Source organism: Paraphaeosphaeria sporulosa (genome assembly GCF_001642045.1).
Source record: "Paraphaeosphaeria sporulosa strain AP3s5-JAC2a unplaced genomic scaffold CC84scaffold_1, whole genome shotgun sequence".
Lineage (NCBI taxonomy): Eukaryota > Fungi > Ascomycota > Dothideomycetes > Pleosporales > Didymosphaeriaceae > Paraphaeosphaeria > Paraphaeosphaeria sporulosa.
Genome location: NW_017253360.1, coordinates 1,194,473 through 1,215,734, shown reverse-complemented (window position 1 = coordinate 1,215,734; position 21,262 = coordinate 1,194,473). Strand labels below are relative to the sequence as shown.

At 50.9% G+C, this 21,262-nt stretch overlaps 9 protein-coding genes across 9 annotated transcripts; 3 read left to right on the top strand and 6 right to left on the bottom strand.

Moving 5' to 3' along the window:
- Nucleotides 1-103: 103 nt before the first annotated feature.
- Nucleotides 104-1,956, top strand: CC84DRAFT_1159073 (uncharacterized protein). The gene has a single exon (XM_018177132.1). It carries the CDS (start codon nucleotides 205-207, stop codon nucleotides 1,801-1,803), a length of 1,599 nt encoding a protein of 532 aa, XP_018041938.1. The 5' UTR covers nucleotides 104-204; the 3' UTR covers nucleotides 1,804-1,956.
- Nucleotides 1,957-2,178: 222 nt separating this feature from the next.
- On the top strand, nucleotides 2,179-3,435 carry CC84DRAFT_1254015 (uncharacterized protein; the record flags this gene model as incomplete). The annotated part of the gene is made up of 1 exon (XM_018184431.1): nucleotides 2,179-3,435. The coding sequence occupies one exon, from the start codon at nucleotides 2,179-2,181 to the stop codon at nucleotides 3,433-3,435; it is 1,257 nt and encodes a 418-aa protein (XP_018041937.1).
- A 974-nt stretch (nucleotides 3,436-4,409) lies between these two features.
- CC84DRAFT_1254014 (uncharacterized protein) lies at nucleotides 4,410-5,686 on the top strand (the record flags this gene model as incomplete). The annotated part of the gene is made up of 3 exons (XM_018184430.1): nucleotides 4,410-4,606; nucleotides 4,653-5,219; nucleotides 5,272-5,686. The coding sequence occupies 3 exons, from the start codon at nucleotides 4,410-4,412 to the stop codon at nucleotides 5,684-5,686; spliced, it is 1,179 nt and encodes a 392-aa protein (XP_018041936.1).
- A 689-nt stretch (nucleotides 5,687-6,375) lies between these two features.
- On the bottom strand, nucleotides 6,376-6,900 carry CC84DRAFT_1048593 (family 114 glycoside hydrolase; the record flags this gene model as incomplete). Its single annotated transcript, XM_018173441.1, has 2 exons — nucleotides 6,376-6,638; nucleotides 6,696-6,900. Coding segments are annotated over 2 exons (468 nt in total), but the record flags the coding sequence as incomplete, so codon positions are not given.
- Nucleotides 6,901-9,270: 2,370 nt separating this feature from the next.
- On the bottom strand, nucleotides 9,271-10,440 carry CC84DRAFT_40509 (uncharacterized protein). Its single transcript, XM_018186061.1, has 3 exons — nucleotides 10,041-10,440; nucleotides 9,885-9,992; nucleotides 9,271-9,832 (listed from the first exon to the last, which is right to left on the bottom strand). Exons 1-3 carry the CDS (start codon nucleotides 10,357-10,359, stop codon nucleotides 9,429-9,431), a joined length of 831 nt encoding a protein of 276 aa, XP_018041934.1. The 5' UTR covers nucleotides 10,360-10,440; the 3' UTR covers nucleotides 9,271-9,428.
- Nucleotides 10,441-12,862: 2,422 nt separating this feature from the next.
- On the bottom strand, nucleotides 12,863-15,460 carry CC84DRAFT_40497 (uncharacterized protein). Its single transcript, XM_018186060.1, has 2 exons — nucleotides 15,059-15,460; nucleotides 12,863-15,012 (listed from the first exon to the last, which is right to left on the bottom strand). Exons 1-2 carry the CDS (start codon nucleotides 15,419-15,421, stop codon nucleotides 13,156-13,158), a joined length of 2,220 nt encoding a protein of 739 aa, XP_018041933.1. The 5' UTR covers nucleotides 15,422-15,460; the 3' UTR covers nucleotides 12,863-13,155.
- Nucleotides 15,461-15,622: 162 nt separating this feature from the next.
- On the bottom strand, nucleotides 15,623-17,070 carry CC84DRAFT_1133459 (NAD(P)-binding protein; the record flags this gene model as incomplete). The annotated part of the gene is given in 5 exon segments (XM_018175974.1): nucleotides 15,623-16,432; nucleotides 16,449-16,453; nucleotides 16,486-16,571; nucleotides 16,620-16,831; nucleotides 16,966-17,070. The coding sequence occupies 5 exon segments, from the start codon at nucleotides 17,068-17,070 to the stop codon at nucleotides 15,878-15,880; spliced, it is 963 nt and encodes a 320-aa protein (XP_018041932.1). The 3' UTR covers nucleotides 15,623-15,877.
- A 1,969-nt stretch (nucleotides 17,071-19,039) lies between these two features.
- Nucleotides 19,040-19,533, bottom strand: CC84DRAFT_1170459 (uncharacterized protein; the record flags this gene model as incomplete). The annotated part of the gene is made up of 2 exons (XM_018179858.1): nucleotides 19,040-19,290; nucleotides 19,347-19,533. The coding sequence occupies 2 exons, from the start codon at nucleotides 19,531-19,533 to the stop codon at nucleotides 19,040-19,042; spliced, it is 438 nt and encodes a 145-aa protein (XP_018041931.1).
- Nucleotides 19,534-20,484: 951 nt separating this feature from the next.
- CC84DRAFT_1211223 (uncharacterized protein) lies at nucleotides 20,485-21,135 on the bottom strand (the record flags this gene model as incomplete). Its single annotated transcript, XM_018182360.1, has 4 exons — nucleotides 20,485-20,669; nucleotides 20,724-20,796; nucleotides 20,845-20,954; nucleotides 21,003-21,135. 4 exons carry the CDS (start codon nucleotides 21,133-21,135, stop codon nucleotides 20,485-20,487), a joined length of 501 nt encoding a protein of 166 aa, XP_018041930.1.
- Between the last annotated feature and the right edge of the window lie 127 nt (nucleotides 21,136-21,262).

Sequence of the window (21,262 nt, the reverse complement as noted above, 5' to 3'; positions counted from 1 at the left end):
TCTCGGCCAAAGCGAGCGCCGCTGCGGGCCTCGCCATTGGCCCGCGCCACCCTCGCCCTGGCCTTGGCACATCCAAAACTCTGCCTTCGCGCTCTCATTTGGCGTTCAGAGCCTCACAAGATCGACGTAACCAGCTGATTCGGGCGAGAGCGATGGTCAGTCGCCGAGGCAATTCCTGAAACCCTCCCACTTCCCTTTTCCAACATGGCACAACCTGGCGCCTTCGTTCCGGCCTGGAAGCGTCTGGGCCTGAAGCTCAAGAAATTCGAAGAAGCGCCCGAGACCAATCACCCCCAAGTTGAGACGCAGGGCCGTTCGTTCTCTGCTCAGCAACATGGCGCTTCGCAAGAAGATAGTAATCCAGGTCACGACCAGGTCAAGCTTGGCAAGCGCAAGCACCACGCGGACGCAGCTGATGTTGAGGGTGCTTCTGTCAAAAAGAGCAAGCACGACTGGGCAAATGCTCCTACCACCGGAGACGCCGTTGCTGCTCCTGAAGTGGAACTCCAGACCACGAACCCAACACCAAGTAGGACGACCCCGGCTGACGGAGCTCAACCCAAGGGCGACCCCAACTATCGCAAGAAAAAGGGTGGCGACCCAAGTTACCGCAAGAAGAAAGAGAAGGAGCCAAAATATCCCCAGAACAGTCACGTTTCAGTAAGAGCAAGTGCAGCCTCGCACGCGCAGAGTCTGGCACCGCCAAAGCCCACGCGAACGCCATCTCTCTCACCAGGACGATCAGTTCCCGCAGCAAACGGCTCAACTTTACTTCCGTCTACTGAGACTGGCTCTTTTGCCCCTTCCTCTTTGGTGACCCCGCAGAGGCTGCGGTGCACCCAAACCCATTCAAGTTTGTCACCCCCAAAGAGCGACCGGCGCAAGTCGGTCACCTTCACTCCCGATACGAAGAAGAGCGACGGCAACAGCATCTCCAACTACTTCAAACAGTGGGTCGCGGAGCAGAAGGGATCAAGCGCTGACTTCACCCCAGCCGAGGTCGCGCAATTTTCGAAACCGTCCGAGGTGCACATTGCGAACAGTAACCCCAGAACTTTCTTGCCGCTGAAGGTTCCAACTTCAGGGAAAAGCAAGAAGAAGGACCCATCTCGCTATCTCAACTACCTTGCTCAGTACTATCAGGATCGAGGCAACTGGAAGTTCAACAAGGCAACCCAGAACGACGTGCTCGACAACTCGCTCAACATTTTCCGTATCCCGGAAGAGTATTCGGATGCATTGTTTGAATACGTGAGCAGCCTTCAAGGTGCGGGGGCTATCGAACGACTCAGAGAACGTTGCAAGAAAACAATCGAAGAGGTCGATGAGGAAATTAGCAAGGAGACTATGGAAGAGCGCGAGGCTATGAAGGAGGCTGCGCTTCAGGAGCGTCTGGCTAAGGAACGGAAGCGACGGCAGACAGACACCGATGTCGACAACATTACCGACCACGAATATCCGGAAGGATATGTGCGACGGTTGAAGCGAAGTCGCGCCGAAGCACTGTGCCGCGCGCTGGACATCGCTATGCCATCAACTACCCCGCAGAACGGACTTCGAAGCGTTCAATCAGGAACTTTTGAGGGAACACCAGTCGTCGCTGAGAGCAAAGCTCGTTCGCGTAAGCGGAGGACGACGGACATATCCAGTGACGAGAGCAGCGAAAGCAGCAGTGGTGAGGAGGAAGACAGCAGCGACGACGCCTCGTCTTCAAGCGACGAAGCCAGCTCAGATGCAGATTCTGCCACGGAGAACTCCGATGGTAGCGGTGACAGCAGCGACAGCGAAGATAATAGCGATTGAAATGGACAGTGACGAAGACGTCACTTATTCTGGGCATCCAAGCGAGTCAAGACAAAGTTAAACTGCAGATAGCTAGAGCTACGGACTTCGGACCCTCGCCTTTTGAGGTTGCGAAAGATTGCTCATCAGGAAACACACCAACTTTGACGTGGCTCTTCACTTCCAATGTTGTGTCAGCTCTGGATGTGAATAGTCTCCCAATTCCATGTTAGCGCGTGCGATCGTCATCGGTAATCGCGCCCGCCCTATGCGTGACCAACTTCTCCACCTTCTGTACCGCGTAAACTTGCTGCAGATTTCAGTCAGCTCCACGGCTTAAATGCACAGCCCGCATCTGCTTTTATGGCATCTTTCCTTTCAAGATCTATCCCAAATATGCTGTCAGAACTTCCGACGGAACTTACAGAACACATCACAGGTGATCTTGACCTTGACTCCTTCCGCTCTTTCCGGTTAGTCTCCCATTCGCTTAATCAGCAATCTCTCCATCAATTCAGGCAGCGTTTCTTTCGCACGCGAACAGTTGCATGGACTATTGAGAGTCTGGATCGGCTGACTCACATCACTGCCGACTCGTACTTCGGACGAAGCCTACGAGATTTGGTAGTTGACTCCACCCCACGATTTGCGATCAGGCTGTGGGAGCTCGAGAAAGGAATCATTGAAGCCGATCTCCAACAAGACCAGCACAGACGAAATGACGCGCAAGCACGTTACAGTGAGGTTGAAGCCAGATTCGAGCAAATCACCCGATTCTGGAACGAAACTCGACATGACCGCAAGGCGCTCACTTCCGTTTTCGAGCACATAGGAAGGCTGCAGTCCATTGTGTTTGCCTATGATGGTATGAAGAAGAACTTTCTACTCTTTGGCCGCCGTTATTGCGAAAGCAGTCAGAATGAGATGAGTCGACCTCTGGTCTCTACTCTTGCGGCTGTCGCAATGTCCAAACTCATCGTCCAGACCATCAGCATTGATCCAGGACGCAGATATGGTGCCGTCAGCACCGGCCGGCTCGAGAGCCTATCGCCCTTTCTCGTCATTTTTGACGATATCTTCCTCGGGCTGAAAGTCCTGAAGTTGAATATTCGTGACTGGAGATCACCAGACGATGGCCTCGAGATGCCAAATGGGAAGACATCGTTCTTGGTGCGGTTCCTTGGAAAGCTGAGAAACCTGGAGTCATTGGATCTCTCCTGTTTCAGCACCCTGGAAGAAAATATACTCTCGGAGATGGCGCTTCACTGTAAATATCCGCGCCTAAGGACGTGCAGACTTCATCTCTTCAGAGTACCCAGCGCGGACGACTTGCTGCGATTCCTCGAGCCCGCTCGTGGATGGCTGGGTTCACTAACACTGTCCCAATGTGTGATGAGAGATGGGGAGTGGAGCCAGGCTATGGCCGATATTGCTTCGGAGCTTCGACTAGAGTACCTTGAGCTGAGCGACTTGTTCACGCGAATCGGGGCCAGGGTCGGTTTCGACGGCACGATGCGTCGAACGCTCGTGATGAGGGGACCAGATCTCGAAAGCCAACTGATGTATCAGTCTGATCGTCTTATCAGTGGAAATTGGGGTCCGGCCTGGCACCTGGCAGCGGTAGCATACCCTTTCATCGGCTTACATGCTTAAGGAAAATCAGTCGTAATGATCAAGGTTCAGTCGGCAAGGCTCTGCTCCAATTCCCGGATCAACACAATCATACTCGGTCGTCGAATTCGGAGATTTATTAGCTTCAAGCGACCATCAACGCCATTGGAGCGCGTTCTAGGCGAAACGAAACTACGGACTCCGCCACTTCTCGATTTGACCACACCTCGAGAGTCCGAAACGAATCACGACCGCGTGGTAGCATTTCACGCCTGGCATTTCCAAGACGGCTAGCAGTGCGCACTGTCACCCACAGCACCCTGTCTCGCATGCGACGGCTCTGCATCCCCAATCAGCCAGCATCAGCAAAGTCATTACCCGCCTGCTGCCCAGCAGCCTCGTCTTACCTCAGATCGCTGAGAAATCCCCCAATGGGTGAATCGATTGAGCGCCACCAGAAACAGCCTGACCTGTGCTCAGAGCTGATGGTGGGGCGCAACTTTATTCCTCGACGAACTCTAGATTAGAGCATTTAGCATGCATCTAACGTCGGTGCGTGCCGCTGCGAAGCTTCACCGCCGCCATTCCGCATGAAGGTTGGCGACTCACTCCACAATATGGGCTTCTACCCACTGTGTTCTTCGTGAAACACGGCATTGGTGGAGCACACATGCCTTACGTGCGTTATGCAGGCCTACTTATTCCTTCGTGGCACAAGATCACACCCTTGCTTCAACGATTGGTCTGACCTCTCACATGGGGTTGCCCGCTCCCAATACAGCAATCGGGGACGCACAAAATGACTAGCCCTCACCACCCTTGCGCACATGGCTCAAGCGCATACTATTTCCGGGCCTACACGACAACATGCAAACCCCGATGGCAGGCTAGGTCAGCCACGCTCCATCCTTATGTTCAGCCTTGCCCGGAAACGCGTTTCGAAAGCTTGAATGCACTTCGCTCACATCTTGTCGCGAGTCGTTGCTTCAACTTAAGATGCGATAGAACCGAACACCATGCCGGTAATGGACTTGAACGGCCCTGTTGCCAGTCCGCCTGCAGGGCTTGACTCAAATTTCAACAATCCCCAGAACGAGGCTGCGCTGGCATACACGACGCTTGCACTTTCTCTCGCCACTGTTACGCTCTTCTGCTGGTTTCGTTTTCTGGTCAAGTATTGCATTATGGGGAAACTGCACCTGGAAGACTGCAAGTATAGCGACATGTCTCTTGGAGGAAGGGACGCTGACATATTTTAGATTTAATTCCACCAGCTTGGGTATGCCCGCAGCTCGCAATGCTCATTTACGGATCGAAATTAACCGCATTCAGGTTGCTGCCATCGTTCACATCGCATGTGGCTTCCAGATCAGCCAATTCGCGCCCATCATCCACAGCTGGGACATGACGATGCTTACATTTGGCAAATACCTCCTCTGGTATCGGGTATCATCTATCTTCTACAACATCGCTATCGTGCTTATCAAAGTCGCTATGCTTATCCAAGTACTCCGTATCTTTGTTCCTCGCGGCTCGCAATCGAAAACCTACTACGTCGTCCACGGCTTGATATGGATGAACTTGTTATATTACGTTATCATCGTTTTTCTGATGCTATTCAATTGCCAACCTTTCGAAAAAGCTTGGAAACCTTGGCTCTCGGGGAAATGCATGCAGATTGGCATCATCGCCATGTCGACTGCTGTGGTCAACCTTATCGGCGACCTCTCCATTTTATTTCTCACGCAGAACGTTATCTGGAACCTCATGCGCGTGGAGCGTCGCCAGCGGCTGAAGCTCTCCCTCGTCTTCATGGCAGGTATTGTGTACGCCCCCCCTCTCCGCTCACTCCCCGCATCCACACTGACACCTACCCAGCCCCTGCGGCTTCGCAGTAATGTGTCTCTACTACAACGACAAGCAGATGCACTCCACCGATTTCACCCGCGACTCCATGTACATGTCGATCGCGTGCTACGGCGAGATTGCATCGGGAATGTTCGTGATGTTCCTTCCCGTCGTCCCCAAGTTCTTTACGCATCTCAAGACGGCTTCGAGCTTCTCTCTTCTGTCGAATAAGCGGACATTGGTGTCGGAGGATGCGGGGACGAGGGGTGGGGTCGAGCAGAAGAAGAAGAGTCTCTTTCATATCAGCTATACTCAGAAGGAGAGTGAGGAGAAGCTTGGGCTATCGATCAACGTTACGAGTACGGTTAGTGTGAGGAGGGAGATGGCGGTTGGGCATGGGGGCGGAGGCGGAATCGAGATGGTGAGGGAGAGGGAAGGGGTGTAAGGCGTTGCTGAGTCGTACATGCGCGACTGATCAGATATCCAATGGAGACTCTCCCTGTCATGACAACGAATCAACGACAGCCAAATAAGCCACACATAATCGTCGTCTCGTCGGATGTCTGTCTCACAGAAGCTCGACCAGCAGCACGTTAATATTTGAAGACTTGTTATCGGCAAGCTGATCTACCCGCACAGCATTCGACCGCTGCGATAAATTTGATAATAAACCAGGCATCGCTCCAGAAAACACACGCTGGCACTCGATGTCAAATCCGTACTCACACTCTTGCCGATGCCAACACAGCGCAAGCCCCAAACTCATGGATCCACCGGTCGCCCCCCCATCTTCCTCCACACCGTCTCCCTCGCCCAACTCCTCCTGTTCTTCCCCACGCGATCATCCACACCCCTCGGCCCATTCTGTCCCTCGACATCCTTCGTCGCCGTCCGCTCCACAGTTCCATCACAGTACATCGCGAACCCATCCAGCGCCAGCGTCTTGATCACGGTGTTGATCTTCAAATACGGTTTATCCAACGTGACCCCCTCCACGTCCAGATTACACAGTTTCCTGCGCAACTTCTCATTTGTAAGACCAGGGAAATTGACGTTGGACGTCCGGATGGACGACGGCTTCAGCGCGACGCCGTCGTCGGACCAGCCGCCGTTGTACGTGTAGTTTACGTACTCGACCTCGAAGACAGGTTTGCCGATGGTGTTGGGACGGGGCGCGGTGGTGAAGTTGGAGTACACGGTGCAGTTGAGGTACTGCACGCACTCCTCGCTGATGGCGAAGTCGACGTCGTCGAAGATGTCGCCGAGGATCTCGATGCAGTTTTTGATCCCCACGGACATGCCTTTTGAGCGGGCGTAGGCGGAGATTTTGGAGAGGTAGGATATGGTGTCCGACGGGAGGATGGGCGGCGTGAAGCCATTATCGTTGGAGTAGACGTCTGTGAAGTCTGTGTTAATGGCATGCGCGCGTGGGATAGAAGAGGGGGCTCACGCACCGACGTTGTCCGGCTCAATCGCATCACATCCCTTCTCCGCCGCAAGATCAATCCGCTTCTTGATCACCTTGAGCACGTTATCCCTCCGAATGTCCAGGTACCGCTCCCCGGGCCAGTCCGGCAGCTCCAACCCCAGATCCTTCTTATCAAAGTCCTTGTAATCCGAGCGCCACGTCTCCGCCGTCGCAGCGCTGAAGTAGCAGATCGTGCGCTGCCCGAGCTTCTTCATCGTCGCGACAGTCTCTGCTGGCGTCCAGAACATGTCGATCTCGTAGATGCCGGTGTTGGGCCGGATGTAGTTTTCGTCGACGTCGGGGATGCCTGTGAGGATGAATTGGATGTTGGACTTCATGGGTGGGGTCCAGTAGGCGGGGGCGCGTCGGGAGGACGGGCTGATGCGCGAGGTGACGACGGAGGAGGAGAGGGGGAGGTCATTGGTGGGGAGACTGGTGACCACAGTCCCTAGGAGGGCGGTGGTCAGGCTTATGGGCAAGAGCATGGTTGGTGTTCGAAGTGAGTGTGGTCGGGCTCCAGGACACGCTTGAGTGATACTGGTGCGGTCAGGCGTCTGGGGAGAGAATCGTAGTTCTTAATAACGTGGATAATCAACGGATTCTAGGCCCTATCCTGCTCCTACTTTCAATCAGGGAGATCGTGAGAAGATCAGCGGCTGCGATTCCTATTACATCTCACACTGATAGTCCCGGTTACGTGGGCCCCATCCAACTACAAGAAAAACACTTTGAACCTTATTAAATCACCTTCATGGACTTGCTGCATCACATATTCGGTAAATTAGGGCATGTTGCATTGGTGGTGAGCGATTTGGCTGCGGCTTCAATATATCCGAGAACAAGCGGATAGATTTCCATTTGCCGGCTGTAGCCCTCCCGAAATAGCAATAACCATATATTGGGCGCATGCTGTCCAATGAATATCTTTGCTTCTTGGAGACCAAAACACGACGTGGAGTCTTATTTTTCAGGTTACTCTGCACTGTTGCGTTCGTATTCGGTGCGCAACCCTCTTGAGCCTCCATTGCAGCGAAGACAGCTTCCATCTTCCAGATGCGTGCTGTAGTCAATTTAGCACAGATGATCGCGGGATGACTGGACGTTTTGTACAAGGTCAATAGTCTCGATGTATTGCTCCTCATGGACTAATACAGTGAATTCAACTTTGCAGTTCTCATTGCGGGACACGAATAACTCTAGCTCCCAGTGGAACGGATCCGGATCCGAAGGGGTTTACATATTCAGGTATTTCAGGACGACTTGACATACTGAACTAAATTGAACGTTTCATTGCATAGCTCGGATGTGGTAACACAGCATACTCAACTCAGCAGTCTTACATCGCGACGCGCAAACACCTTTGGCTTCTAGTGCTAGGTCAAGCAGAGACAGTCTCGATTAGGTTTAATTGTTCGTCAACCATTTAACTGTTCACCGACCATTACAGCACAGTCCATCTTAAGACCACTCGAAATATAGGGCCAGGTCAAAAATTTCATTGGATGGCTGCTCATGGGGTAACACAGTGGACTCAACTGAACTGCCTTTCTAAGAAACGCAGGAATAATTGACGGTGCGCGAGGACGATCCAGAACAAGTTGAAGGACGTTTAGACACTGCTCGCCAAGCACGGGGCAAGCGGAACTGCAGAAGCAGGGTATCACGCCGGTCAATGATGTGGTACGTACTAAAGAAACTCAACACTCTTAGTGAGAACTGTTGCTGATTACCACCGGGTAATGACGGGAGACAATCGCGTCGAGATCGTCGAAACCGTCGCGCGTCTAAAAAGGTAGAGGAGCTGGAAACCACCATGATGCCACGCGAGGAGATCGCGCAGGCCAATCTCGAACTGAGCAATCACCTGATGATCCAATATTGTCCGTACCAGTTGCCAGAAGCGTGAAATTTGACCCAAGAGGTCATGAAAGAAGGAGGATAAGTGCGAACGCGTGCTCAAGGCATTTCCGAAGGGCGTGCATTCTCCATCCCGAGCGGGGTAAACGTCGAAGAGGCCCGGTACGTGGCGTACTACAGTACTTGAAAGGCTGCAGCACAGTCTAGGAGCTCATGGGATGTGGTGTTAGCGTCAAAGGAGTCATAAGGGATCCTGCCGGACATAGGTACACCGTGGACGTCGACATGGTCAAGTCCAATCGCAAGCGTGGTGTACAAGTCTGTGATTCTAAGTAGTAGGCCTAGCTATATTACTCAACATGATATAAGATGAACAACCAAGCTTCCAAGTTCTTCGTGGCAAATAAATCGGGGACAGTGTGAAGCATAGCGTCTCCATAGAGGCCACAGCACCCAAGTTCAACGTCTGGGATGACCTCTGGGGGAGATACAACAAGTGATTAGGAGAGGAGTAGCGTCCATGAGGTTGAGTGAGTGTTAGCGTCATTCGCTCCTTTCCTTCTCCTCAAAGTTGAAGAGAGAGGGTACCTATCTTTTCACTGTAGAAACTTCTTGGTTTAGCCGAGCACCCCGGGACGATCGGACAATTTGCTTCATTCGACCACAATCTGAGCTGATACAATGACGCAGAGTTGCATGATCTGCCAAAGAGACGCAGGGTCTCTTCTTATGGGTAGCGGACAGAAGCCTCATCGGCATGGCGAAACGATTAGAATCCTCGAATGTCGTGCATTTGACTATAGCAAGTACAAGAAAATATAAGTATTTATACTCCTCATCAACCCCGACTGGACGTGGCCTGCTAGAAGATCTCCTGGGCATCATAAGCCCGCACACTCTCGAGCCTCTTCTTCACTTCCTTGGGGTCTCGGCAAACGTGCTTGCTGTCCCAGCCATCACTGCCACCGTTATGGTCAGGGAATGTGGTCTCCAAACCTTCCAAGCTCATGTCCGCGCTGCACAGAATGGCCTGGCGCATGTAGTCAAAGCAATGAATCATGTGCCAATGATGGTCTTCCGGCATGGAGGTGATGTCCCAGAGAGAGTGATTGGAGGTCATGGCGGAGTAGACTTCGACGACGGCGAATAGACAGTGTAGCTGGTGGGTCATAGATGTTGTGAAGACGGTTTGGTTGGGCCAGACAATGGGGGTAGGCAGGTCGTGGTAGTTTTCGGGGTCAGGGATGGACTGGAATCCCATGCCCTCTGTGGGAATAGTTAGTGTCGTCAACAAGTCGTTGATGAGTGACTGGCTTACTAGGCATCAAGTCGTTCCAGGCGTGCAGGGTCTCAGGAGTGAAGAACTCCGAAGTGTTCATAGGTGCGAAGGTCTGGTTGATCTGGAACTTCGTTACTTGGGTAGGAACTGCCTTTCGTTAATGCCAATAAGTCTTCCCGCTGACGATCCACGTACTATGAGGTCCCCATCCCGTGACATCGCCTCCGACTTCATTTGCACTGCTACTCCTTTTGCTTCCTAGGCCGAGTTGTCGCAGCATCCCTTGGTCTTTTGCCAGCAGTCCGACCATGACGAGCTGTAGCCCAATGACCACAAACCACCGCGACGCCTTCAGTATGCCAACACACGCATTCCTCTTCGATCTCCGCCTCGTGAAGGTGTCCGCCGCCCAGTGCTTCTCCATGCCAACCAGAGACTCCACCTCGGTCGACGAGTCATCGTCGTGGTTGTCGACTGCGGAAACATTCTTGTACTCGTGTTGCGGCTCCATCATGGTGATTAAAAAAACGAATGACACCGGGTCTAACTTGAGAAACAAAAGATTCGATATGGCACGAAGTGAAAGTGAGCACAGCTAACGAGCACCAGGCAGCACGGCGCGCCGCCGTATATGATGCCTCCTCATGCGCGGCGGTGCCCCAAAGCGATCTGCAACCTCACCTGTTTGACAATCGTTCGTCTCTCAAATGCCGCTGTCGCCGCGGGCATGCGCAAGCGCGGAGCAGGCATGCGAAACAGAAGCTTGTGTCGAGAATGCCCAGACTAATCCCTGCTTCGTTAGGTCTTGGACTTGAAACAGGCGATCAGTCGTGAGTGGTGAGACGCTAGGCTGGATATGGTGGCGATGTGAAACTTTAGCGGAGCTCTGGCTGAACGTCAAACCTCAAACGCGCCTTTCTTTGTTGTGACGTGAGTGCTATCGTCTTATTCCCATTCGTTTCTCATATGGAAATCGTGCAACCTGCTGCTTCTGTGTATGTAGATCTCCAGTATGGCGGCCTAGTTGGTCACGAGACCTTGTGCCCTGTTGCTCGTGATTTTCTTCCAGGCAGTCTAAACGCAAACTTCTAGCTCCGTGTATCGGCGCTGATTGATTAGTTATGCTCAGGCTCAGAACTAAAGTATGCACTGTCGCGGTGGCGGGATAGCTTCGCAGAATTTTAACTTCAATATATCCGTGTCTTCAACAAGCGTATCGGAATGCTTGCATGGACATCAACTCTTATTGAAATGTAGGGCAATTGCGGCTCACTGATCATGGTGCGCAACCAGTACGACGTTGCACAACCTGTTAACTTCCCACGATGGAATGTTTGAGCTTCTCGAAGGAGTGACAATGCATCCGTACGCTAGCTCGCCCAAAGTTTGGGTCGTGAGTTCGGCATGACGATGGAATGAATTTCGGCATGAGCGTGTGCAAGACGCCGGGATTTCTATGTTGTGCAACCACACAAGCCTGCTGTAGCGGTCACTGCAGGAGATTATCGCCTCACATTTTTGTCTATAAGTTTGCTTCGAGATCACTCCAGCCTGAATATTCGGCAGCTTTCACCGATTCAATTTGCTTCTACATTGATTTTGAAGAATGGTTGAGAAAGTGGAACCTCCCGCGCCTCTTTCCATGATCAATGGAAGTGGCAAGACCCTCCAATCGGTTACCCCAAGCTGGCAGAGCGTATCATAGTACCGCCTGAAACCGGTATTTATCGTCGGTTCGATGCACTGATTGCGCATAATCTTCTCTATCTTCGACCTGAGCTTTGTACGCTCGAGAGCGCGATTCGTGAGCAGGAGGAGAGAGATAAGAGAGGCAAAAAGTACAAGCATGCTACTGATCCTGCTTGCATGCCGAATGATGCACCGAATGTTGGCAGAGCGCAACTTGCTCTGTTCGAAAAGCTGCGGAAGAAGATCTCGCAATATAGTAAGTGAGCATGCTATTGAAAAACATAGGTTGGCTAAGGGCACTGATAAAATTAGCGGGGACGATTAAAAGTATACATGGCGTTTCTTACTCTCAGTCCACCAGAGCATTGGTAAAGGGAGATACTTTACTTAGAAGTAGCCCCGCGCAGGCGGATACCGTAGAGTTAATTCCGCTAGTTGTTTGACCGCGCGTACATGACTCCGCGCGAGAAGATGCGTTGCCGCCATTGTTACCAATACTAAGGCTGAGAAGCATCGCGCCGTCTGCGCCGCTCCACAGGAAGCCGTCTTTCCAGATTATCTACCAGCAATAGTCTGGTCATTCCGCCAGATATGGAGCGCCATGTCTAGAAATCCGTGCATCTGCGGATCCGATAATATCTTACCTACAGAGATAGGTAACCTCTCGACTATGGATGTTGAAAAGAAGTTCCTGGGCTTAAGGCATTGTCCAGACATGGGGACGTTGCCTAAATTATGCCAACTTCGCCTGTACTTGTAGCTAAGAGTATAACCTGCCTAGCAAACCTTCTGGTAGAGTCGCTTTCCATCTACATAGATGTTACAGGCTGTTTTGGATTCTGCAAGGCTTCTATTGTTCAATTCGTCTTCGTCAAGCGTGAGCTAACAAACATGTGCACGCGGTAAAAAATCTTGAGTTTCCAAGCTAAGAGGCCTTTGAGGGTCTATTGAGGGGTAAAGCCTGATGATTCCAATAGCTTCAGGCGTCTCGCTAAGCTTCTTGAATACTGCCTCTATTGTGCTTTCCTGGATAATTTGGGATGACTTTAGGATATGATATATAATAACCCGAGTATGTAACTGTTATTGGCTAGTATTAATAGGTTAATTACCGCTTTGAACCTACCTGATATACTGTAAGGAGTGCGTGTACACCATCTTTAAACAAGTTAAGAACTTTTTCTGCGAGGGTCTAAATAACTTATTTCGTAGCAGGTAGTTGAGTAAGTGAGTTTGGTCTGGTGAGTGCCTATTGGATTTCTGGAAAGATTTTGAATACGAGCCCACGACAGTAGGCCTCCGCACGAAACATACAGAAGACCGTATTAATAGTGCAATCTATCAAGCCGCTTGTCTAGGTCTTCTCTATTAATATCTAGATGGCGAAAATTCTCCTCTATATTCCACCTATGCTTCGGCTTCGGACCGCTGCGGGAATCACGAACGTTCGTACCAAACTTTGTATGTTACCTGCTTCTGGTATAATTGATGGATTCCTTGTACACATACCTCACATAGCTTGGCACCAGTCCAGGTGCAAAGGTCAGAGTAATATCTATTACGCTCTGAATTAGCACCGTGCTGCATCATCTTTACGACGCTCCCGTTAGAGTCCGATGTATCACTGAAAGATGTCTGTCTGATCTTCAGACACAGACCCGCTGAAAAGGGTGTCGAACAAGGCGAAGTCGACGCCTTGCAAATCCCAGTTGTCCTCCTCAATCCATGGAAAACCAAGGTTCGGCTGTTCAAGGCAGCCACGATCTACGCCAGTGAATGCCTGCTGTGAAGGTTCCGTAAGACTGCACGTCGTGAAATCCTGCGCAAACGGTATCGCATTATCGTCCAATGTGGCATCCGACGCTGTTAATGCCGGTGACAAATTCGAATCTCGCGCAACTGTGGCCGGAGGGAACGCGGCATTCACTGGATTTCCCCGGGGTACATGGGCAGTCCTCGAAACAATATTTCTCACAAAATCGATGTTGCCGAAATTTGGGATATGAACCCGCATTGTTTTGCCTCCGCCGAGCATCTTCCCATCGCACTCCAACTCCTCACTAGTGGCCTCTGAAGACGACACGTCGTATGCCTTGCCAGCCGAAGCATTAGACTCAATGAAAAGCAGATCTCGAAGGATTCGAGATATCCTGGTTGAAATAGCGTCCACGCCCGGCTCATACATGGATTCGACGATATCCAGGGCCTGCTCCATCAAGCCACGATCGCTCAGCCTGTTGTGGGCAAGGAATTCAAAGCCAGTGTTGTCGGAAACATGTCCGAGAGGGTTATTGTTTGCATTTTTGCTGCTCTTGATGTGTACGACGCACAAAATGGTCGATGCGATGAATGCAAGACAGTCCGACCCACGGCAATAGTAGTGAGCCGGATTCGAGGTGCGAAAACTCAGGAACCGAATCAGTAACTCTCGGCTTGTGTTCACAGCGACCAACTTGCTATAGTCGCAACGGCGGTCGGATGATAGCACGTAAGGTAGATGGAGACGGATCAAAACGTGATAGTGGGAAAGTTGACCCATTGTGCGAATCATATCCTGCATTACCTTTGTTTCATCGGCATCGTCAGGCGTGAAAGTTGGAGTCAACCACCAGCGAGGCGACATCTCCGCTGCAGCTTTCTGAAGAGTTCGATCCATCTCGTGGACTTCAGCGAGATCAAGAGCAGATGAGGTCGAATGTCGTATGATACGCTCTTGCACTATGTAATGAATGCGTCGCATGCGTTCTGCCGGACAACATGCTGCTAGAGCCCTTTCGTGGGTAATATGGTTCGTGTCTAATGAAGAGCGTTGCAGACCTAGCATGATGGATAGATAAGCATCCATCTCGGCTAGACGGAAGGTCAACTGGTCGAGATCGAAATCTCTACGGGAATTGGGCTCCAGAAATCTCACGGATGGTGTGGTGATTCCGCGGTGCAGCGCCATTGCCTGTGCGGTGGTGATGGCTCGGCGTGTAGCCATCCATGATCTATGCAGGTTTCCACTGTAGTTGTGGTACATGGCTTCCAACATAATGCATTCAACGGCCTCGATGGAACAGAGAAGCTCATCTCTAGTTGTGACAAGCTTCGTAGCGGTGTCAACAACCCGATGCATGATTTGCAGCGGGAAGAAACCTTTATCTTCCATAGCTTTGACTGCTGATGGAAGGGCGCCCTGAATGAAGGTCCCGAGAATCAGCAGCTTGCGAGCAAGAAGTACCGGATGTGCATCTACTGAGGGTAGATGAAGCAAATCAGTCTTTCGCCCTGTGCCCTTCTCAATAGTGTTGGAGTCCGGCCTGCAAAACCCACAGTGGAGATGCGAAGAGAGGCCGACAGGAAGAGCGCATATAAGACTAAGTTCGGCTCGACTCGGCCATGCAGCGACCATTCGCTCGTTTGACTCTTTGAATTCGTCCACTGTTGGTCGGGAGTAATCTCGGCGTTCAAACCAAGGTGATTGGGCTGCTTGTGACTATCTGTGGCTTAGTTTGGTCCGATCAACGAGCGATAGAATTTACCCCCAAGGTAACTTCAGCAGGAGATGCAGAAGCGGTACCATTAGGATGGTCTTCGAGAGACTGGGTATTGGGATCGTTGAGCCCGAGTCGATCCGAAACATGTGGATTGGACAACCGGCCGAGAAGCTCTTCCACTCGGCCCAGTCGCACACCAAGTTGTTCGTCTCCAGGAGGAAAGTCCAGGTATGAGGTCTCTAAGAGCTCTTGACTGACGCAGGGAGTCTTTCGACGTGTGCAATTGTTGCACACGCTAGTCGTCGTGGCTGCGAATATACACCGGACTTTACGCCGCCTGCATTCCCAACAGCTTTGGGTGCCTTTGCGCACCTTTCTGCGTTTGGTCGCGGGCTCGGGAGCAGACATTTTGGTCTTGATGGGAATGAAGCTGTTCGGAAGAGGTCCAGTCGCGATCGTTGCTAGGTGGAGCAGCCTCCATCAAGAAAGGTCGTGATTGGCCATCTCGACCGAATGTTCGGCCGAATTTCCGTCCGGCTCGGGCGATAGCGTCAGTCCCACGCGTACATTTACTCCTAGCGCTGCCATCTCATATGAAATCAGCAGTCTCAAAAGCCAATTGACTGCTCAAACGTTCGAGAACAAAATTCTGAATCAGTCAGACTGGACCGACCTGGGCTTCAAGAAGTCGCTGAAGGTGTAGCTGAACAATGCCTCACTTATGATCTCATTTTCGCGAGAACCAGACTTTGCAATGGCTACTGCTGGTCTTGCTCTCCGCTTTCGCAGCAGTTCAATACGTCTAGCTTGAAATTGTTTCTGCATTGGCGAGTGCTGCGGATCTGTGAGAGCTTTCACGCTCAATCATGGCTTTCCTTCCCAAGCTTCTGTCAGAAACTCCTCCAGCTTCGCGAATTTGTATTCGGGAAACAAGCTATTCCAGGTATCATTCACCAGCCACCCACCAGCTTCGATCGAGAGCAAGAGCCTACCAGCAATGTGCTTAGACATCGCTTCCACTTGCTCTTTCTGCAAAGATGGATGATCGATCACTGGTGCCCATGGCGCCTTCCACTTGCCAGCCAGAATATCGGAACGTTCGAGTTGGGTGACGTCAAAAGTGCCGCCACGTATCTTCTCTCCCAGAAGGATCAAGTTTCCGATGGAAATCTCGGAGCCACGGATACCGCCATTGGTTGGCCACTCACCTTCGTAATCGATCGCCTTCGCGACAATTTGAGCAAAATCCTCCACGGTGACGAAGTTGATACGGGACTCATCTCCGCCTTTCAGTGTGATGAAGCGGCGGTTGTTGAAGTTGAGTGGCGTGTCCATCAGGTGTAAATGTCTGGTTGAAGCGTACGGGTAGGTCAGATAGTTCATGAACAAGCCCGGCTGGAAAAGTGTGTACTCAAGCACCTATGTTTGTTATCACTGATTCTGGCAGGTTGCGTTATGTTTGTGTTTTTGACTTGCCTTCTTGTCCTCGTTGATCTTCTGGAGATATTCGCGCGTAGCTCCTTTGTACGCGTACCAATCTGTATAATCCAATTTTGAGCTGGAGGATCGTCAGCTAAACAGCTTAACGTAGAGGCTAGATTCTTACGAGGCCCACTCGCTAGGTGCGAAGCGCTGCACACCAGCCCTAATTGCTGCATCGATGAGTCTTTTCTGCACCGGGCTCTCCGAATTTTGGTCTTCGCTAATGAAGGACAATACAGTATGCACCCCTTGCAACACGTCGGCTAACTGCTCTGGGTCATCGTAGTTCATCGTGACATAAGTTACGCCCGCAGGAGCCTCGCGTTTCTGTTTGGTCTAGATGGTTTCAACATGAGTTTGTTTGAGCTTGTGTGGGAAGTGAATTGTGGGGATGCCGCACTCCTTATGAACAACGGGGGCGGCGCTCGTTGGTGCCCCTGTGGGAAATGATGATGGAATAGAATACTTACACTTCGAGACAGGATAATGATTTCGTGTTTGTTTGTGGCGACTAGTACGTCGATGATCTCAGAGGCGACATTTCCTGAGCCACCAGCCAACGCGATCTTAACCATACTGCAGACTTTCTGTTGATCGAGATGAATGAAGATACTGCTACTCTGTACGGTCTGCTCTGAAACATAGCAACCCTTTTATATACAAGTATTGACCGAGATGTCGGTCGAATTTGACGAACTTGTGAGCGAGCCGAAATTTCGGTCGATTTACTTCGGTCGATTCACTTCGGCCAACCCGTCTGCACCAAGTTTCCGTTTATATCATTCAGGTTAGTGATTCTAGGCACATATATGAAGCGATACTCGAAGCGTTTCGCGAGTGACGGAAATATACAATCTCGGACGAGCGACGGGTTCTACACAGCTACGCAGCGCTGCGTGAGCTTAAGACTTCGCATCAGTCTCACCAGATCATATTTGGGTTGAATGCGCATTTTTATTACTTTTTAACTGTAAACATGACTCATGCCTTAATTTAAAAGTATGGGTGCGCAAAAGCAGAAGCAGATTGGCTGTCGCTGCGATGCCACAGTTCGATGGCAAATATACTCTCTAGACAGCCTTCCGCATGAGATGAACGGATGAGGCAACACCTTGCGATGAAAATCACTTACAAGAATATCGCGGAGTCAGGGCATATTTTTTTTCGTCTTTCTGTACTTAACTATACCGTTTGCTGGTTTGGAATCGACTGCGGGTTCCGCAAGACAGGTGTTCCTGTGCACGTTTACGCAGGTCCTGGATCTCACAGGTGCTTTCGTGGACACAAGAACTAATTCAGAGATGAATAGTCCGGCTAGCTGACGGTGAGCTCTCACCGAACAAACGGAACGTTCATCTTGGTAAGAGCACAGGATTATGAAAGAAAAAGGTTCGCGACCCTGAGCTACAACAATTATCTAGGCTACTATTAAAACAGCTACAACGATTTGTAAAACACTAGCCATCTAGCGATGGAATAGGACATCATATCAACAATGCTCGTATCGAAGCGTAACTGAATCCGAGCCAGCCACGTAAATGCCTGATTTTGGCTTGCAGACGGGCCCCTAAAGTACATTGATGTGAGCCTGCACCGTTGGACTCTCCGAAACTCTTCTCCCTTTTTTCCATTCTCCCAGTTCGAGAGGGAAGGCAAGAGCGTGGGGAATACTTTGACGGCCATGTGCAACTTCAGCAAGTACTATTCCACTTGGTTTCTTGCGCCAGGTGTAACACGTTAGATATCAGGCAATGGATTCGCACATGAGTATTTGCTTTCCTCCATCGCGCTGACGTCATACCTTCACACTACGTACTGGTCTCTACGTAAGAGGGCGGTTGGGGATCTAGCTCACTTATTACTTAAGGGATGGGTGCTGGAAAATGTATCGCAAGTGAAAAATCGGGAACCATATGGCCTGAGATGGGCTTGATCTATGAAGGGTTTAGGGTTCGATCTTTCTCCTGTATCACTTGGGACCCTGGCAGCAGAAATTGCACGAGAGGTGAGAAAGGTGATACGTGTAATCAGGTAAAGTTGAAACTATTAATGTAATTAGGAAGACTGACTTAGAACTTGGCAAATTAACGGAGCCCCGGTGGAGAGAGGAGCAGGGAAGTTCTCAACCAAAACAACTTGAGTTAACATGGCAGACAATCAGTTTTAGATGTATTGGGGAAGACAGAGTGCAAGCGGGACTTATTGTGTCTGATTATATGACTGAAAGATTTCGCAGGTTCCTCGTTGCAGTGGTGGCCAATTACGATTATCAATATGTTTTTGACGCCTCAGCTACGCCGGGGAAGGAAGAACGCTGGAAGTATTACCCCGACAGTAAAGTGGTAACGCTCCAAGATGCCTGTGACGTTCACTCATTGGTTCGACACTTTTATTACACCTAGCTCTAGCAAGGTCATATTAAGCTTATCGTAGGTTTGTGTGTAGTTTATTCCGACTGTCGCCGAGCACATTATCCTGTACCACCTCTGTTTCACCTGAAACTTGCATTTAGACAGCCCATCCCAATAACAGCTAGCTGGACCCTCAGCCGCAGAGCGTAAGGTAAAGGCTAGCCGCGTCCGAGCAAGCGTACGTGACTCCGTTGGGCGAGTTCACTGAAGCGCATCCGTTGTTGCCTGTCAAAGAGAAAGACTGGCTCGCGAAGGGATTGCCATAATCTGACGCAATGCTGTAGTACAGCAGGCCATTGTCAGTGTTGACTGAGTAGCCGAAAATCAACTTGGCGACAGCCTCGGAGTAGAAGGCCGGATCGGTGGACAACCCGACGCTATATCCTAGAGCGGAATCAAGGATTAGCTTCAAAGGCGGCCGGGGGATCTGGGACTGGTACCTAGGCCGGAAAGAATGACTTGGAAACCCTTTCCTTGTGTAAGGGTGACCTGAGCAGCTTTGTATTGATCATTGCTGTAGACGACGTAGACGTTTTCCGAACACTGGTTGGTGACGCGAAGAAGGGGCTGAGCCGCTGCTGCCGTTGCGGCAAGGCTGAGGCCAAGAAAGGGTGCGTAAACGCGCATGCTGGCTTTGTGCTTGGGAGTCCGTGCCGGAAAGAATAGCCGTTGGTGAATCGTTCACCCAAGATGTCTTGCCGTATGCACTCCATAAGAGACATGTATTTATGCTCAGGACAGGCGGTGATCCTTCGGCGCGGCCAGAAGGCAGACAGTCATACCCGGCCTCATGCGTAGTCGGTGTCGTCGTGTCGCGGTGTTGCAATGGCGACATCATCTAGCCGCTAGAAGCATGCGATTGTCACAATCGCATACGCCCCGATGCCTAATCCCACGGAATCAGATCCTGTTTCGTCTAATCGCCTCGCATCGTGGTCACACGAGAGGCCTTAGCCAAAATGCAAAGACGCTACGAAGCGAAGTCCAAGCTAAAGCTTAACGATCCAGGCCAAAGCTTGAAGCCGCACAAGACCTTGCCAATCACACCAGGCCCTGGAAGCACGTTGTGGAGGGTTTTCTGGATGAAAGGAGCAGGAGGAGCAGCATGCAATCCCAACTGCATGGTAAGAACAACAATACAGTCAGACGATGTCACATTGCAAAAGCGCTATCACCAGCCGCACGAGAGACAAGTGATGCATCTACCGCGCGAGAGAAATCTACGCGATTCCACAGGTTTGCGATCGGGTCTAAGCTTTCCTCTCTACACTAGTGTACGAACAAGCATAACGGTAACGCTAAACTGTATTGGATTGTATGCTAACTTGAATGGACATATTTCATCCTTGATCACCATACTTGTGATGTTATTCCCGCAATTCAATAGGCATGCCAAGGATAATTAGTATTGCATGACGATATGAGCATAGAGATGCGGTCACGGAGCGAGATGCATTTGGCCAAGGCTACTGACTTTACTGTACAGCGGTGTGGGGAACACCGTTGCAAAATATCTTCTATCTAGAACGGTGGCCTGCTATGCGCACCGAAACAGGCGGATCTCGGACCTTCCCTCCATTAGATTGCGATCTTTGTCGCACGGTGCTGCCTTGCCCAGTCCCGTACCGCATCAAAGTCCTTGCACGTACGATCACCCTCGAAATCGACCATCATCCTGCCTGCTGGCTCACTGTAATATAGTTTCAGCGGCGTCATGTCGGATCTACACTCAATCATTTGTCTGATATAGTCGATACAGTGATCTAAAAACACATCAGAGTTTTAACAGCAAGACAAGGCTTTATGTATGATCTCACCGACGTGCATTCGACGCTTCGCGTCCAGTTCCACGAAACTGGAACCGTCGTAAAGGGCCATGCGCACTTGGTTCTAGACTCATATCAGGTCCTAAGTGTCCCAGGTGCTTATCTAACATACCAAGCAATGGAGTTGATGAAATACATCGAGTATGGTTACGACCATAGGGCGATTGTCGACGAATAGGCCAGCTTTATTGACATCTTCTGGTCGCATCTGGACAGTCTGGACTGACCAAGGGTGAGTGCTTATTCCTACCCAGCCTTTGAACAACTTACCTGCATCGAAAACGTTCCAAGCATCGTGGACCTCGGAGCTGTTTCCGACGTATGATCGAATCTCCCCTGAAGTGTCCCGATAAAGGTTGCCTGAATCATCATATTTGAGGCCGCCAGTGAGGTGCCGCTGCATCGTAGGAAACTTGGGTAATTCTGCGAGAGATATAAATGCGTTGCAGACGATGAAAGGATCAATGCGAGAACCTACCAAGCTCACCACTGTGTATGCCTTGTTCACAGCGTGTGAGGGGCCTGAGAAA